The 14,427-nt window shown below is 44.9% G+C and overlaps 1 protein-coding gene and 1 non-coding gene across 4 annotated transcripts in view; both read right to left on the bottom strand.

Moving 5' to 3' along the window:
* Window positions 1–599: 599 nt before the first annotated feature.
* Window positions 600–14,427, bottom strand: part of NSD2 (nuclear receptor binding SET domain protein 2) — an 89,108-nt gene continuing 75,280 nt past the window's right edge. For all 3 annotated transcript variants that reach the window (XM_045529191.1, XM_045529193.1, XM_045529192.1), the window contains exons 19-22: window positions 7,063–7,204; window positions 6,664–6,770; window positions 5,367–5,571; window positions 600–3,918 (exon numbers count right to left, since the gene is read on the bottom strand). In XM_045529191.1, the coding sequence (XP_045385147.1) occupies window positions 3,641–3,918; window positions 5,367–5,571; window positions 6,664–6,770; window positions 7,063–7,204 (732 nt within the window). In that variant the 3' untranslated portion in view covers window positions 600–3,640. The remainder of the gene's footprint in view (window positions 3,919–5,366; window positions 5,572–6,663; window positions 6,771–7,062; window positions 7,205–14,427) is intronic.
* On the bottom strand, window positions 7,312–7,436 carry LOC123622952. Its single transcript, XR_006729689.1, has one exon. It is a non-coding gene; the product is annotated as a small Cajal body-specific RNA 23 (non-coding RNA).

Genomic DNA, 14,427 nt, shown 5'->3' with positions numbered 1-14,427 from the left:
GGCCACCTGCAGGGCTGGGGAAAGTTAGCTGTTCCTTCTCTTCTGACCATTTCACCATTAATAGGAATTTGGGAACCAAATTAATTATTTTTCAAAGAAAAAGATATTTCCCACAGTCAATTACCTGTGCTCCCTCCAGTATTTGTGTACTTCCCAAGGCTACACTAGCCTCTCTCTGGAGGGTCAAAGGTGAAATGACAGAATCTGAGGCTGGGGAGCCCCTCCCTAAGGGAGGGGTGTCACCACTCTGCCAGATGCCTTGGAATTCAAAGTAACTGGAAAAGTGGGGGAAAAAATTCAAAACACAATCCCATATAAAATAAGTTAAGAAAAAAGCCTTTAAAAATTCTTTAATACAAAAATACTCATACACAATTTTCCAAACACAACTTTCCACTTTAAATGCTATTTTCCCCCAACTGGCAATTCTCAAATCTATATTTCAGTATATCACCCCCCCTCCCCCCACCGGCTCCCACCCCCACCCCCAAAAAAGTGAATTTCAAGTTTTTAAGTCTAACTATCAGACCCGGTGATAGCACCCAGTATTCTTAAAAGGAATCTGACCTTACATTGTATGAAGTTTAGACACCAATAGGCACATTTAAATTTATATTTAATTTCTGAGAGGGCACTTCACATCTCAACAGGGTAATGTGACACATGGCGCCCAGCGACAGGCATTTTACTAATAGTCATCAACTACACTCATAGGATCAACATAAGTGGCAACTGATCATCATTTTGTGTTAACTTTAATTAAAATGGGTTTGCCTTTAATCCTTGAAGACAAGGTAGTTATAGAAGATGAGTACTGTACACATCATGGTTCAGATGTCAAGATAAATACTTTGGATATGTGAGAAGCACAAACCTGAGTGTGCACAGGACCTGGGTGGGCATTACTGGGGACTGGGCCATTCCCAGAGACAGGACAACTGGGTCCTCACCACTTTGGGTGCCAGACAAATTTCCCCACAAGTGACCACGTTTGCTAACTGTCGGACTGAGCGCACGCACAGCGTGAGGCAGTCCTGTTCCCACAGACTCACACGTGCAGATCCTGGTTGGTTTCTGACGCCAAAGAATCTTGAGGTGTTTGGGCAGTTTTTGTTTGTGTTTTGCTTCCCATTAATGACAAAGGATTGAAGCTGATGTTTAGAAAGTCACAAGTCCTCAAAAACAAATCTCCCCCAGACTCTTAGAACAAAGGTGGGCAGGTCAGAACACTGGCCATGTCCATGGTCACAGCTGGATGCCCGGTCAGCTCCAGTGGGCAAAGGCCCTTCAAGCTTGGGGCCGTTACCCCAAAGCTTTGTTTTACTCTGGTTTATAAACTGGTGTTCTAAAGATTTTCAAAGTTAGTGTTATTTGCTCATTAACAGTTTTTGGAAAGGGGAAGGAACCATATTTAAAATTTTTGCAGTATTTCCTTTAGAAAGGTCATAAAATAATTTGGAAGTAATATCAAAGTGACTCAAACATCCTAAGGTTTTACTACTGTCAAACACAAAAATAAGTTAATCTGCTCCCCCAAAGTGCACTGCAAAACCAACTCCAATGTTTTGACTTATGCAGAAACCCCTCCAACTGGTAGGAAAGGATCTCTTAGACAAGTGACAGCATCTGCCCACACCTGTCAGAGGGGCCCCCAGGGCCTTGGCTCCAAAGGCCTGTCACTGCAGCAGCCTTCCAAGTTCAGGGCATGAGGAGCATACACCTGTGAACCAATCCAGTATTTTCTGAAGACAATTTGAGAGAAGTTAAGAGTTCTAAACTGAGAAAGGACTCCCCACTGCCTATCTTACCAGACAACTGTGTTTCCAGAGGTAACTGCCTACACATGGTGAAATCAGCCGACTGCAGAGCCCGTTTCCTTCTGGTCCCTTTTTGTTTGGGACCATGATAAAAGGGCCAGCAGGACAGCCACCAGTCAGTAGAACTCCCTCCCACAGTCAGTGCTTTGGGGAGGTGCTGAGCCCCACAGGTCCTCACACCTGAAACCAAAGTGTGCAGGTCACAAACCCATGTAGTCAGTCTTGGGTCCAAGGACACTGCACTTGGACAAGGCAAAAAAAGATAACATGAAAGAAAAGGAGACCTCAGTAGCAGTTTTCAAGGGTTCTGTAAACTTTTGGAAAATGGATGTTCTGATTTTAAGAAAAAGCCAGAAAAAAAGCAGCTGCTGCTGAGTGTTCTTACCCTCCCCGCTACAGGACAAGGCAGCCCCTCAGGGCGCACATGCCTCCCCCTTCCCAGGGTGCTCCACACTTCCCAGGGTCAAGAGGAACCCCCAGAAAAAAAGAATCAAGTCTTCCAAGTCTATCAGAATATAGTACTCGGATATTTCTCACTCTGTAGGGCTGGACCTTTTAATAATTAAAAGATAATTGAAATCTCACAGGGAAGTGGGTATCAGACCTGGCTCAGAGCGGGCGCCCACACGTGTGCACACACACCCACCTGGTGGAGAGCAACTGAGACTGGCACAATTCAATGTTTCTAGTAACAGACCCACAGAGTGCCAAGTGGAAATCGCTTCAGATGGCCAAAGCTCGAAACTGGGTCTCCGCAGATCACGTGTTGTGTCCCTTGCGGGGTGGTGTGCAGGGCCCTTTGGGATTCCCTAAATTACCACTCCGGGCAGACTGCAGTATCACACCCCTAACGAGATGACTCCTTCTGCCTCAGGACTCAGGCCCACACCAGTAAATACACGTTTCAGTCGGTGGTGATTTGTGGAATGGGTTTAGCAAAAATATATTGAGAATAAAAACCAGAACTAGTAAAGAAAAGCCAAATGAAAAAAATATACATAGTCTTCCTGCAGGTGTTGATAAGAGTTCAGAATATAGGCCCGGGTGGGAAGTGGCGCAAACTGGCCAGGCTGGGAAAGGCTGCTCTGCGTGACCTGCACTCTGAGGGTGGATAGGTTACCGGCATTTAGTTCAAATCCATGAAGAGAAAAAGCTATGGGAGGAAATCTTACTACAACACTATCACTATCCCCATCTGCATGGCCAGCTTCTCACTAGGATGGAAAAGAAGCATTGAGGAAAAATTCACATTAGTACCAAAAAAAAAAAAAAAAAAAACCAGCTGTTTCAAAAGAGCAAAATAGTCAAAATCATGGTTTCCAAGGAATCCAGGGTCCAAGTCCTTGCACAGGCCCACCCTGGTCTCTCCTGAGTGATGACAACGCTGTAAGCGGAAGTGGAGTAACATTAAGGTCAGAGTTAATAGTGATGCTTTAGAAAAAATACTATTCTATACACTTCAGATGAGATAAAAAACATTTCATAAGCCAATTAACTTTCAGTCATAACTTTAACCTAAAAAAATAGAGCGGGAGGGAACCTTGACATTCTCAGAAATTCAAGTGTTGCTGTAATGCTGTGTAGTAAGGCTGGTTTGTCCTGGAACGCCGAGCTGCAGCTCTGACGGTCATCAGTGCAGACGCAGCAGACGCTGCTGAGGATGGCTCAGTGGTGGGCAGGCGCTCCCTCCCAAGGAGGCCTATGCATCTGTCCTGGCGGCCGTGAGCTGGGTCCTCTGGGCCAGTCCCAAGCTCCTCCTCTCCCTGCAGGCAGGGCTGGCCACCCCACACCGCCCCTGGATCTGGCCAAGCAGCCACCTGATGCTATTTGCCTTCCGTGACCCTCCGCCAACACCTCCTTTTCTTCCTCTTCCCCTTCCCCTTTGACTTCACTGGTTCTGGAAAGGGTTTCTCAGTCTTGGCACTTCTGACTGATTCTGGCCCCAAGTCATGCTCACAGCAGTAGGACTGCCCATCCTTGGTAGAGCTGAAGGCTGTCCCATCTTGGTGTTCCTTACAAAATGAATTGGGGCAAAGGTGGCAGAACGAAGTTGAAGGTTTGCCACACACATCACAATGATGCCAAGGACACTCCCACTTCCCTGCAACAAAACACAAGATATTAGCAGATTGAAGTGACAGGATCACAACTTTAACATTGTCGTGATTGAAGATGATTTTTAGAACTGTCTAGTCAACTGCACACAGATGACAACAATGCTGCTGGGTGCAGTGACCACGGATGTATGGACGGGGCCATCTCCTCCAGCTGCCTCAGCAAAAGGTGTGGGCTCCCTGGGCAGAGCCTGTCCACTCCAAGTGCCCACCAGGCTCGTGAGCACCAAGTATTGGCTTCTCTTTATGTTTTGGCAACTGACTGAGAAGCAGCTGTGCTGGGAGCAGGCCTGTCCCACCAGCCCTTAGTGTGAGGCAGGGGCATGGCCCTGCTCTGGGTCACATGTCTACTCAGGGCCCCAGCCTCCCCCATAACCTGCCTATACCTAAGACTGATTTGCTACCTGGGTATTGATCTTCCTGGCATGAATTTGTAAATGGTCTTTGTTAGGTTAGAGATAACTCTATTACATCCACTGCAAATATTTTTCTCTGTCATTTGTCTGTTAACCTTGGTTTGTCATCATTTAGCATACAAAATGTTTTTTGTTTTTCAAACATGTCTGACTTCTCTTTTCATAGTTTTTCAGTTTCTCATCTTTGGGTGAGGGCCTTTTAATTTTTCTTTTGAGATTATGTCCCCCATAACGATATTTTTGTCAACAATAGACTGCATTTATGACGATGGTCCCTTAAGATTATAATGGAGTAGGCTATACCATCTGGGTTTGTGTAAGTATGCTCTGTAGTGTTTGCATAACACTGAAGTTGAAGTCACCTAACAATATATTTCTCAGAGTGTATTACCATCATTAAGTGACACATGACTATAGTTACTATTGTCACACTGAGGCCTGTAATCTCTCTGAAATATGTGGTGCTGGTGGAAGGCAGAGCCCACTCCATTTTCTTTCAAATAGTGAGTGAGATCTGTGGCCCCATCGTCAACCAGTGGCTCCTCTAATGCACAAGCGTCATCTCTGTGCCCTGCAGGCCCTGGGCAGGGGCTCTGGGCCCCTCCTTTCCAGGTGGGGTGCAGCTAGGCCAGGCCCTGGGAGACTGGGCTGCCTGGGAGACTGAAGCCGCTGAGGCTTCTGCAGAAGGCCCTCTTCTGGGAGTAGCTCTGCTCCCTGGGCCACCTCCTTCCCCCACCACCAGCCCTCATGGACAAGGGGGCCAATTCTGCACTGGGACTCAGGGGCTGTCACCTGAGCCCCTCCTGGAGCAAGCTCCACCATCTCCACAGATCTTTGCTCAATGTACACATCTGGAACATGCAGCTGGTAGAACAAAGGCTCTGCCACCCTGGACTTTCACTAAATGACCAGCACGTTTGTGACCAGATGAGGCTCAGTCAGCAGAGAAGAGCAGCGAGAGCTGTCAGGGACCCATCCCACAGACACGGCCTGAGGCTGCCATGGAGCTGTCCACCTACCGAAGGGCCGCTTGCCCAGGCCCAAGCAGGACAGGTGGTAGGCCTTGGTGCAGAACTTGCGGTCGCACAGCACCAGCTGGCCACCGTCGCCACAGCGGAAGCACTCGTCCTCAGACTGCCTCTTCCCTTCCCCTTTTGCTCTGCGCCGCCTGGTTTTCTTCTTGGTCTTTCTGCCCTTTTCCTCTGAAGAAAGGGACGTTGAGGTCTAGAAGTAAGAATTAAGTACAGTTCACTTAAGAAGATCACATAGACTGAGGCAGTAATAAAAGGCAAGCCACGAAGAGCGGTCAAAGAGCCAGGTTAAGCACAGGAGGTCAGCGCTCTCTGGAGATGTTCTAGCACTAGGGTAAGAGGGGAGGGGCGTGCCCCACAGGGCGGCTCTTCAGACACATCCTTAGACTCACTGGGCTGAATGTGAAAAGGCTGAACATAGACTAAACAGGCATAAGCCTTCCAAAAGCCCCCCACGATAATGCATGTTAGCAGCTGGCGGCTGACACCTGGCTCCTGGACCCACAGTGCAGAGGATGTCTCAGCAGGAAGAGTGACTCCCACCTGCCTCCTGGGCTCTCTTCATGAGGAATCTCACCAGTAACATGACAGCAGGCAGGTGGCAGTGACCTGTGTGACACCAACACAGGCAAGGATAGATACCAGCTCAGAGAAGGGACTGGTTGTACTGGATGCAAGAGTATCCCCAAATTCATGTCCTTCCTGGAGCCTTGGAATGTGACCTTATTTGGAAATAGGGCCATTGCAGATGTAATTAGCTATGGGGTTATACTGGAGTAGGGTGGGCCCCTAATCCAACATGACTGGTGTCCTCATAAAAACGGAAAATCTGCATATACGCGCAGAGAGAGAATGCCGTGTGAAGATGAAGGCAAAGGCTGGGTGATGCTTCTATGAGCCAAAGATTGCCAGCAACCACTAGGAGCTGGAAGAGAGACCTGGAACAGATTCTCCCAGAGAGCCTCCAGAGGGAGCAGAGCCCTGCCCACACCCTGACTTCAGTTTCTGGCCTTCAGAACTGTGAAACTAGATTTCTGCAGTTCAAGCCTTCCAGCCATGGCATTTTGTTACGGCATCCACAGGAATTGCATCCAGTGAGGAACTCTTAGCAACCAGACCACTCTGAGAGCCCACAGCAGCTGCCAGGGGAGTGTGTTTCCTGCCATGCTCCCCACCCCTGCTTGTCACAGCAACAAACCAACATGGAAGTCCCTGCTCACCAGAAGGCGTGTGCTCCCAGATGTCTGGGACACACACAAGAGCTGCATGAAAAGGATGACCTTACCTTTGGTCTATCCCCGAGGAATCCACTGCAATTAGAGGCTCCACACCGACAGACCGTTTTTTCATTGCCCAAACAATCGAGGTTGTAATTAAAAGTCAACTCCGTCCCTGGGAGAAGAGGAGACAAATACCATATTGGAAACACTTAACCTTTTTTAATAAACCTAAGGAGCTTGCACTAGGTCTACAAAATACACTATTATTTTCCTATCTATACTGGCATAACCCATGGCTTTCAATTTTGCTTCATGAAATAGATACTCAAAACAAAACAAAACTTCTACATTACTACCTGCCTCCCCCAGAGCCTTTCCAATCTGGCCACACAGCTCAAAGCAACAACCATTCTGCCTGCCCATGTGGCCAGGGGCCCCCTCACAAAGTCTCCAGAGAGCTGTACCTGCAGGAATGTCACACACGGCAAACAGGCCCACTCGAGTATCCCCGTTCACTGTCCACTTGAGGGTCTCACAATTAGGCTGGCAGCTGTGGTTCATAAACCGAGAATAGTTTCCTTTGGGGCCAGCATCAATTATACGGTCCTGTGAAGCATAAGTCAAGTTATGTGTGTGGCCAACTCCTAGCAATTACATGTCATTTTTAAAAGGAATTTCCATTGTCATAAGATACACTGGACAAGCTATTTGCCTGTTGTACTGAAAACTGTGGTGTCCCACGTCCACTCGGGCAGGATACCCCCAAACCAGTCCTGTTTCTCTTGCTCATGGAGGGCAGGTCCAGACCACTTGGAGAGGACCAAGCCTTAGTGAGCGCCAGTGAGAATGGACAGTGAACCAGTGCTCCCAATGCCACCCTCGACGACAAACAAGGAGACAGACATTAGTGCCACAGATGGCCAGCACCGCCAGCCAACAGAAATATGCACTGACAGACAAGAATAAGACTGACCCGACTAAGACATGGGCAAAGGATATGAACAATTTCCAGAGAGCCAATCCAGACAGACAAGCATAAGGGAAGAGGTTCAAATTCCCAAGCAGTTGAAGAAATGCAACTTAAGATGACAGTAAGCTCTGACTTTGCATCCATGATGCTAATGTCACGTTGGCTGAGAGGGGTGGCCACAGGGCTGGCAGGAATGGTTTTGGGAAAGCAACAGCAAGAGCCCTGAGAATCACAGATACAAGCACACTGTGGTCCTGGGAATTGACCTGAAATCCAAATGCCTGTGTGGAAAAGGACATTTTATGTCTACCGGGGCAAAATCCAGAGGCAATGCCACTGCCCACTGATGGGCAAACGGACAGATCAAGCATAGCCTTGCCCTCCTCACCCTGGAAGGATCTAGGTCGACCATGCCATTGGGTGGGGTCTCTACCCTGTGAGGGGAAGGGAAAGTATCCCAATTATGACTTAATGCAAAACCTCAGGGAGAATGGGGACAAGTGTGTAAGTAAACACAGCATCCGCAGGCTGTACCCTGTGATCCCAGGAGGCAGCAGGCCTGGGAGCCACTGTTCACACACCACCTCCTGTGATGCGCCTGCACCCTGCCCTGGCACACACCTCCCCAGGGTACACCCTGCCCAGGATTGACCGGCCTCTGCACATCCTTTCTACACTCCCACACTGGTTGTTTCTTCAAAAATAGAAATGGCACCAGAATGCGGTTGGTGTGCACCGTGTGCTATTTACTATGCAATATCAACAATCTAACCAGAGTTTTGCTTTGTTCAACGGCTGCATGGCATTCCTGAAAACAGATGTGTGCTCTGCTGATGCTGCATTAAGCTGTTTCTCACTTTTGCCGTGACAGTGCTGCAGTCACTGTGCTCATGTACATAGGGGTGTTTGCACATGCATTTTTTCAGGACACACCATAGGATGAGAGTGGTAAAGGGCACACAGTCTGGACAAGCTGCCAACATCCTGGCCACAGCAGGACAGCCCCAGTCCTTTAATGTCCCAATGGGCCCACAGAGTCTCATCTCCACTTCTCAGGTCATCAGTGAGGTTCAGGCATCCCTTCCTTTTTATTGGGCATATTTTTTTTATCTATGGATGGCCCACCATGTCTTGATCCTGTTTTATCTTTTCCTTAGCTGATTTGCAGATATTCCCTACATATTCTGAATATCAGATCCTTTTAACTATGTGTGAGAAACTTTCTCATGTGCTAATACTTGAATTTTAATTTTATAGTTAAAAAATAGTTTTCTCACACAAATTCATCTCAGTTTTATGCAACTATTTTATCAGTCTTGCTTTTACGCAGTCTGGGTTTGCTGAGTAGCTTCACAACATTCCCCTACCTCCCAAATTATAAAATATATCTCCCAAACTTTCCTAGCTTGTTAATCTATATGGAATTTATTTTTGTAAAGGGTGAGGGAGGACATCAGTGCTTGCTAAGTGGCTGCCCTGGCCCTGGCCTCATCCCCGCCCAGCACCCTGCCATCTGCCCTGGGCCCAGCCATGCTGTTTTCACAGGAATGCAAGGGGGAGCACACCCTCCCACCTCAAGGCTTTAAGGTAAAGCATTGACTAATCTTGCAGATTTATGGTTCTATATGGACTTTGAAATTGCCTGTCCAGGCTTATTTAAAAATCGTTAATATTTTTACTGAGATTACAATGAACTTACACTTGGGAAAATGTGTATCTTTATGACATTTCATCTCCCAACCAGAAACTGTGTGTGTCACCATTCACATCATCTTTTATGTCCTGCAGTAAAACTCTAAAGATTTTTTCCACAAAAACTTGCTCCATTTACACATGCACACTTACACATTTTTTGCAGTTTTATGCATGTGAAAGAAGGGTAGAGGGAAGCCCTGCACTTGGCCCGTAACTCAGCTTAGATGTCTCCGTCTCCAACAGAACCGTCGGCTCCTCTTCCTTCACTGCTTGCTCCTTCCTCACGGTGCCCCCGGCACCTGCAGGGGTAGGACAGGCAGGAGCAGGGAGAGTCCTGTCCTGTTTCTGAATCTAGATCGACGTCTGGCTCATTGTGAGCATACAGCAGGCAACTACTTTGAGATCCTTTATCAAGCTAAGGAAGTGTGTCCTTCTAGTCCTGGTTTCTTATAACAAAGTGCTGAACATCTCTCATGTAATGTGTTGAAGCCCATACTGTAAGTGAAAAACAGAATGCCTACATGGGTACTCGAAGCACAGTTTCTACTGAATGTGTATTGCTTTTGCACCACTGTAAAGTTGAATGATCTTAAGTCAAACCATAGTAAGTTAGGGACAGTCTGTATTTTGTAGAGGATTTTTATATCAATATTCATAAGGGATACTATTGGTCCACAGTTTTCTTTTTTTGTAGTGTCCTTGTCTGGCTTTGGTATCAGGGTAATAATGCTGGCCTCAAAGAATGAATTTGGAAGTGTTCCCTCCTTTTTAATTTTTCAGAAGAGTGTGAAAGGATTGGTATCAGCTCTTCTTTAAATGTTTAGTAGAATTCATCAGCGAAGCCATCAGGTCCAGGGCTTTTTTTTGTCAGGAAATTTTTGATTACTCATTCAATCTCTTTACTAATTAAGTCTATTCAGATTTTCCATCTTTTTGTGATTTAATATTGTTGGTTTCATGTTTCTAGCAATTTGTCCATCTAAGTTAACCAATTTGTTAGAGTACAAATGGTTCATATTACTCTCTTATAATCTGTTTTTATTTCTATAGAATCAGTAGTAATGTCCCCACTTTCATTTCCGATTTTAGTAACTGGAGCCTTCTTTTTTTTCTTAGTCCATCTAAAGATTTGTCAATTTTGTTGATCTTTTCAAAGAACCAACTTTTGGTTTCATTGATTTTCTCTAGTTTTTTTATTCTCTATAGTTGTAATAACTCTAATTTGAATTTATACCAGTTAAACTTCAATAACATAAAAACTCATCCTTGACAGCTCTCCCTACCCCTTTCACAGTTGTTTACATTCACAAAACTACTTTTTTTTTTAGACAGAGTCTGGCTGTGTCACCCAGGCTAGAGTGCAGTGGCGTCATAATAGCTCATTGCAACCTCGATCCTCCTGCCTCAGCCCCCTTGAGTAGCCAGGATTACAGGCACGTATCACTATGTCCAGCTAATTTTTTCTATTTTTTGTAGACAGAGGCTCAGCTCTTGCTCAGGATGATCTTGAACTCCTGGCCTCAAAGCCATCATCCCACCTCAGCTTCCCAGAGTGCTAGGATTATAGGCATGAGCCACTGTGCCTGGCCACAAAATTACTTCTTTATATACTATGTACCCCAAAACATAAACTAGTAATTCTTTTGTTTTTGTTTTTTGACACAGGGTCTTGCTCTGTTGCCCAGGCTGGAGTGCAGTGGTGTCATTGTAGCTCACTGCAACCTCAGACCCTTGGGCTGAAGTGATCATCCTGCCTCAGCCTCCAGAGTAGCTGGGACTATAGGTACGTGCCACCATGCCCAGCTAATTTTTTTTCCTTTCAATGTTTTGTAGAGACGGTCCTCATATGTTGCCCAGGCTAGTCTCAAACTCCTAGCCTTAAGTGATCTGCCTGCTTCAGTCTCCCAAAGTGCTGGGGTTCCCGGCATGAGCCACCATGCCCAACAGCAATTCTTTTAAATGCATTAGTAGCTTAAATCATATAGAAAACAAAAAAGTAAAGTTAGAAACCATGGTGACAATAATATAAGCTTTTATAGTTGCCATGTATTTACTTTTATTGAGATCGTTATTTCTTCATACAATTTATAGTTACTGTATAGTCCTTTCATTCCAACCTGCAAGATGCAAACTCCCCCCTGGGCATTACTTGAAGTGCAGGTCTAGTGGTAACAAACTCCCCGAGCTTTTGTTTACCTGGGAATGTCTTAATTTCTTTTATTTATTTATTTACTTTTTAAATAAGGGCTGGAGAGCACCCACAGGTCTTGCACCATGAGATGTCTTAATTTCTTCTTTGATTCTGAAGGACAATTTTGCCAGATATAGGATTCTTGGTTTAGTTTTTTTCTTTTAGCACTTTTGACTATATCAGCCCTTTGCCTTTACATCTGTAGAGTTTCTGATGAGAAATTTGCTGATAATCCCATTGAGAATCCCTTGTATGTAACAAGTAGTTTCTCTCTTGCTCCTTTCAAGATTCTCTCTTTGTCTGGTTTTCAAAAGTCTGATTATAATGTGTCCCAGTGTGGGTCTCTTTGAGTTCATCTTACTTGGAATTCATTGAGCTTCTGAGACATTACATTGATGTGTTTCATCAAATTTGTGAAGTTTTCAACCACTAATTTCTTCAAATGTTCTTTCCACCCTTTTCTCTCTTTTACTTCTGGGACTCCCACAATACATATTTTAGTCTACCAGATGGTGTCCCAAATGTCCCTTAGGCTCTGTTCACTTTTCTTCAATCTTTTTCTTTCTGTTTCTTGGACTTGACAATTCCTATTATCCTATCTTCAAGTTAATGGGTTCTTTCTTCTGCCTGCTCAAATCTTCACCGGAATTTCTAGTGAATTTTTCACTTCAGTTATTGTACTTTTCAGCTTTGGAATTTCTTTTGGGTTTCTTTTTAGGTTTTCTATCTCTTCATTGATATTACCATTTTGTTTACGCATTGATTTTTTTTTTTTAACTTTCCCCACGTCTTAAGTTCTTCGAGCATCTTTAAGATAGTTGTTTTAAAGTCTTTGTCTAGTAGATCTGCCATCAGGTCTTTTTTTAGGGACCATTTCTGTTGATTTTTTTTTTTTTCTTTTGAATGGACCATACTTTCCCAATTCTTTGTAGGCCTTGTGATTTTCTTTTGTTGAACACTGGACATGTGAATCTAATTAACGTGGAAACTCTGGAAATCAGATTCCCTTACCCTAGGCTTGCTGTTTGTTTGTTACTGTTTTTATTTATTGTTCTTGTTTTCTTTTGATTGTCGTGGACTGTCTCTATGCCAAATCAGCCTGAGATGTAAACTTAAGGTCTTCTCAAGTCTTTTCAGAGCCTGCTCCTTTCCCTAGGCACGCACACTTTCTAATTTTCCCTATGCATGCAGTTGCTTTTGAATATCCAAGTCTTTTAGTGTCTGGATCCCAAAAGAGGAAAATAAGAAAAATGAAAGTGGGGAGGATTGGTGCTTGCCCTTTTTAAATCCCTTTGAAGTCACTTCAGCTGGAGGAGGAGGAGCTGGCAACAATGGAAAGAGGTGTACCAACAATGGCCACCTGCCTCTTTGTCTGCACCTCTGTGATCAAAAGCAGCAATCAGAAATCTAGAACACAGATCCTGCTATTTGGAGGCCAGGGTCCTTTTTGCCCATCCTGGCTCCCACAAGCTGCATGTAAGATGCCCCAGGAACATGTGCACAGCTGCCTGCCAGGCGGCTCCCATGCCTGCTGGCAGTGGGACACTGGGTAGCTGCTATTGTACTAAGAGCTGAAATTGACCAAAATTAACCAGACTTTACCATCCAAGCCTTCCCCTGGAAGCTGCAATCCTTCAATAGACTCCAGAGTTCCAAAACAGTTACATCAGAGAGATTCTACTGCTGCAATTGTTATCTAGCTGCAGAGACAAATTCTTGGTGTCTCCTACTCCACCATCATTCCAGAATCCTCTCAATGACTATTTTAACTCCCAGTTTTGTTTGTTCGAATCTGCCTGATTTACCTCTCAATATCTCATTCTTTTCTTGTGGTCTCTAAACTTCTTTCCATGACTCTAACCATTTTAATACACTTATTTCATATCCTCCTTTAGACTTAATCTTGTTACCTTGGGTTCTCACTAAAAGCGAAACCTTCTGTTTGAAATGTCTGCACACAGGGATCACGTTTTATTGGTACATTTAAGTAGGGCTATCTTTTGAGTTTTATTTTTATAGAAAATACATGAGGTTTAGATTGTTTAAATGTCTCTCATAAGTCACAGGTTTTATTTTTGCTTTAGGCAGGTACCCCAGGTGAATTACCATGACAGGGACCAATTTGTATGTTAAATACTGAACTTGGCATTTCTTACAACACACAAGTAGTTTATTAGACTCTAAAACATAGTAAGGCACAGGCCTAAGGTTTAAGTTTCTAACAAAATAATCTTCCTTGTTCCCCCACCCCCAAATAAAAGAGAGAAGCATATTTGCTGCCTCCTGGGACAAGTTTATTAACCCCTTCCCTAGGGCTACAACCCTCCAAGGGGTCTACACAGGAACCTCAACTCCCGCTGGCGACCAGGCCTCTAAGCAGGTTTCACATGTGGAACAAGTCCCTACCTGTTCCATACCCCACAGCCCCTAGGGAACCTGTATGTACCTACTCTTGCCTCTATAGATCTGCTCCCACCTGCCTTTTTGCTCCAGCATCACAAAGCTTTTCTGTTTATATACCAAGCTCGGCCTCCGTATCTGTCATCCAACATGGGTGTTGCTAGAGAGTTTCACTAGGCCTTGCTCTTTCTCTCTAGTTGTTTAGTCTTGGTTTTCTGTTCATTTTGTTCTTCAGAATCCCTGCTCACCTGCTTAACAAGCATGCCAGAGCCCACCTCCTATAGAGGGCCTGTGTCAACAGAGCCTTGGCAGGATGTGCTGGTATGCCCTGACAGGCTGGGGGAGGAAGCAATGCCCTCCTCTCTAGCTCTAAGGCCCATACCCTTTTTAAACCAATTCTTTTATTTAAAAAAATTTCAAACCTACAGAAAAAAAAAAAAATGGAAGAATAGTACAATGAACACCAATACACCCTTCACCCAGAATCACTATTAATATTTTGCCAAATTTGCTTTTTCTCTTTTTTATATCCATACATATATATGTGGGTATATATACAAACACACACACACT

This window comes from Lemur catta, chromosome 17 (genome assembly GCF_020740605.2).
Source record: "Lemur catta isolate mLemCat1 chromosome 17, mLemCat1.pri, whole genome shotgun sequence".
In the NCBI taxonomy this organism is placed as follows: domain Eukaryota; kingdom Metazoa; phylum Chordata; class Mammalia; order Primates; family Lemuridae; genus Lemur; species Lemur catta.
This window is presented reverse-complemented; position numbering and strand designations above follow the sequence as displayed.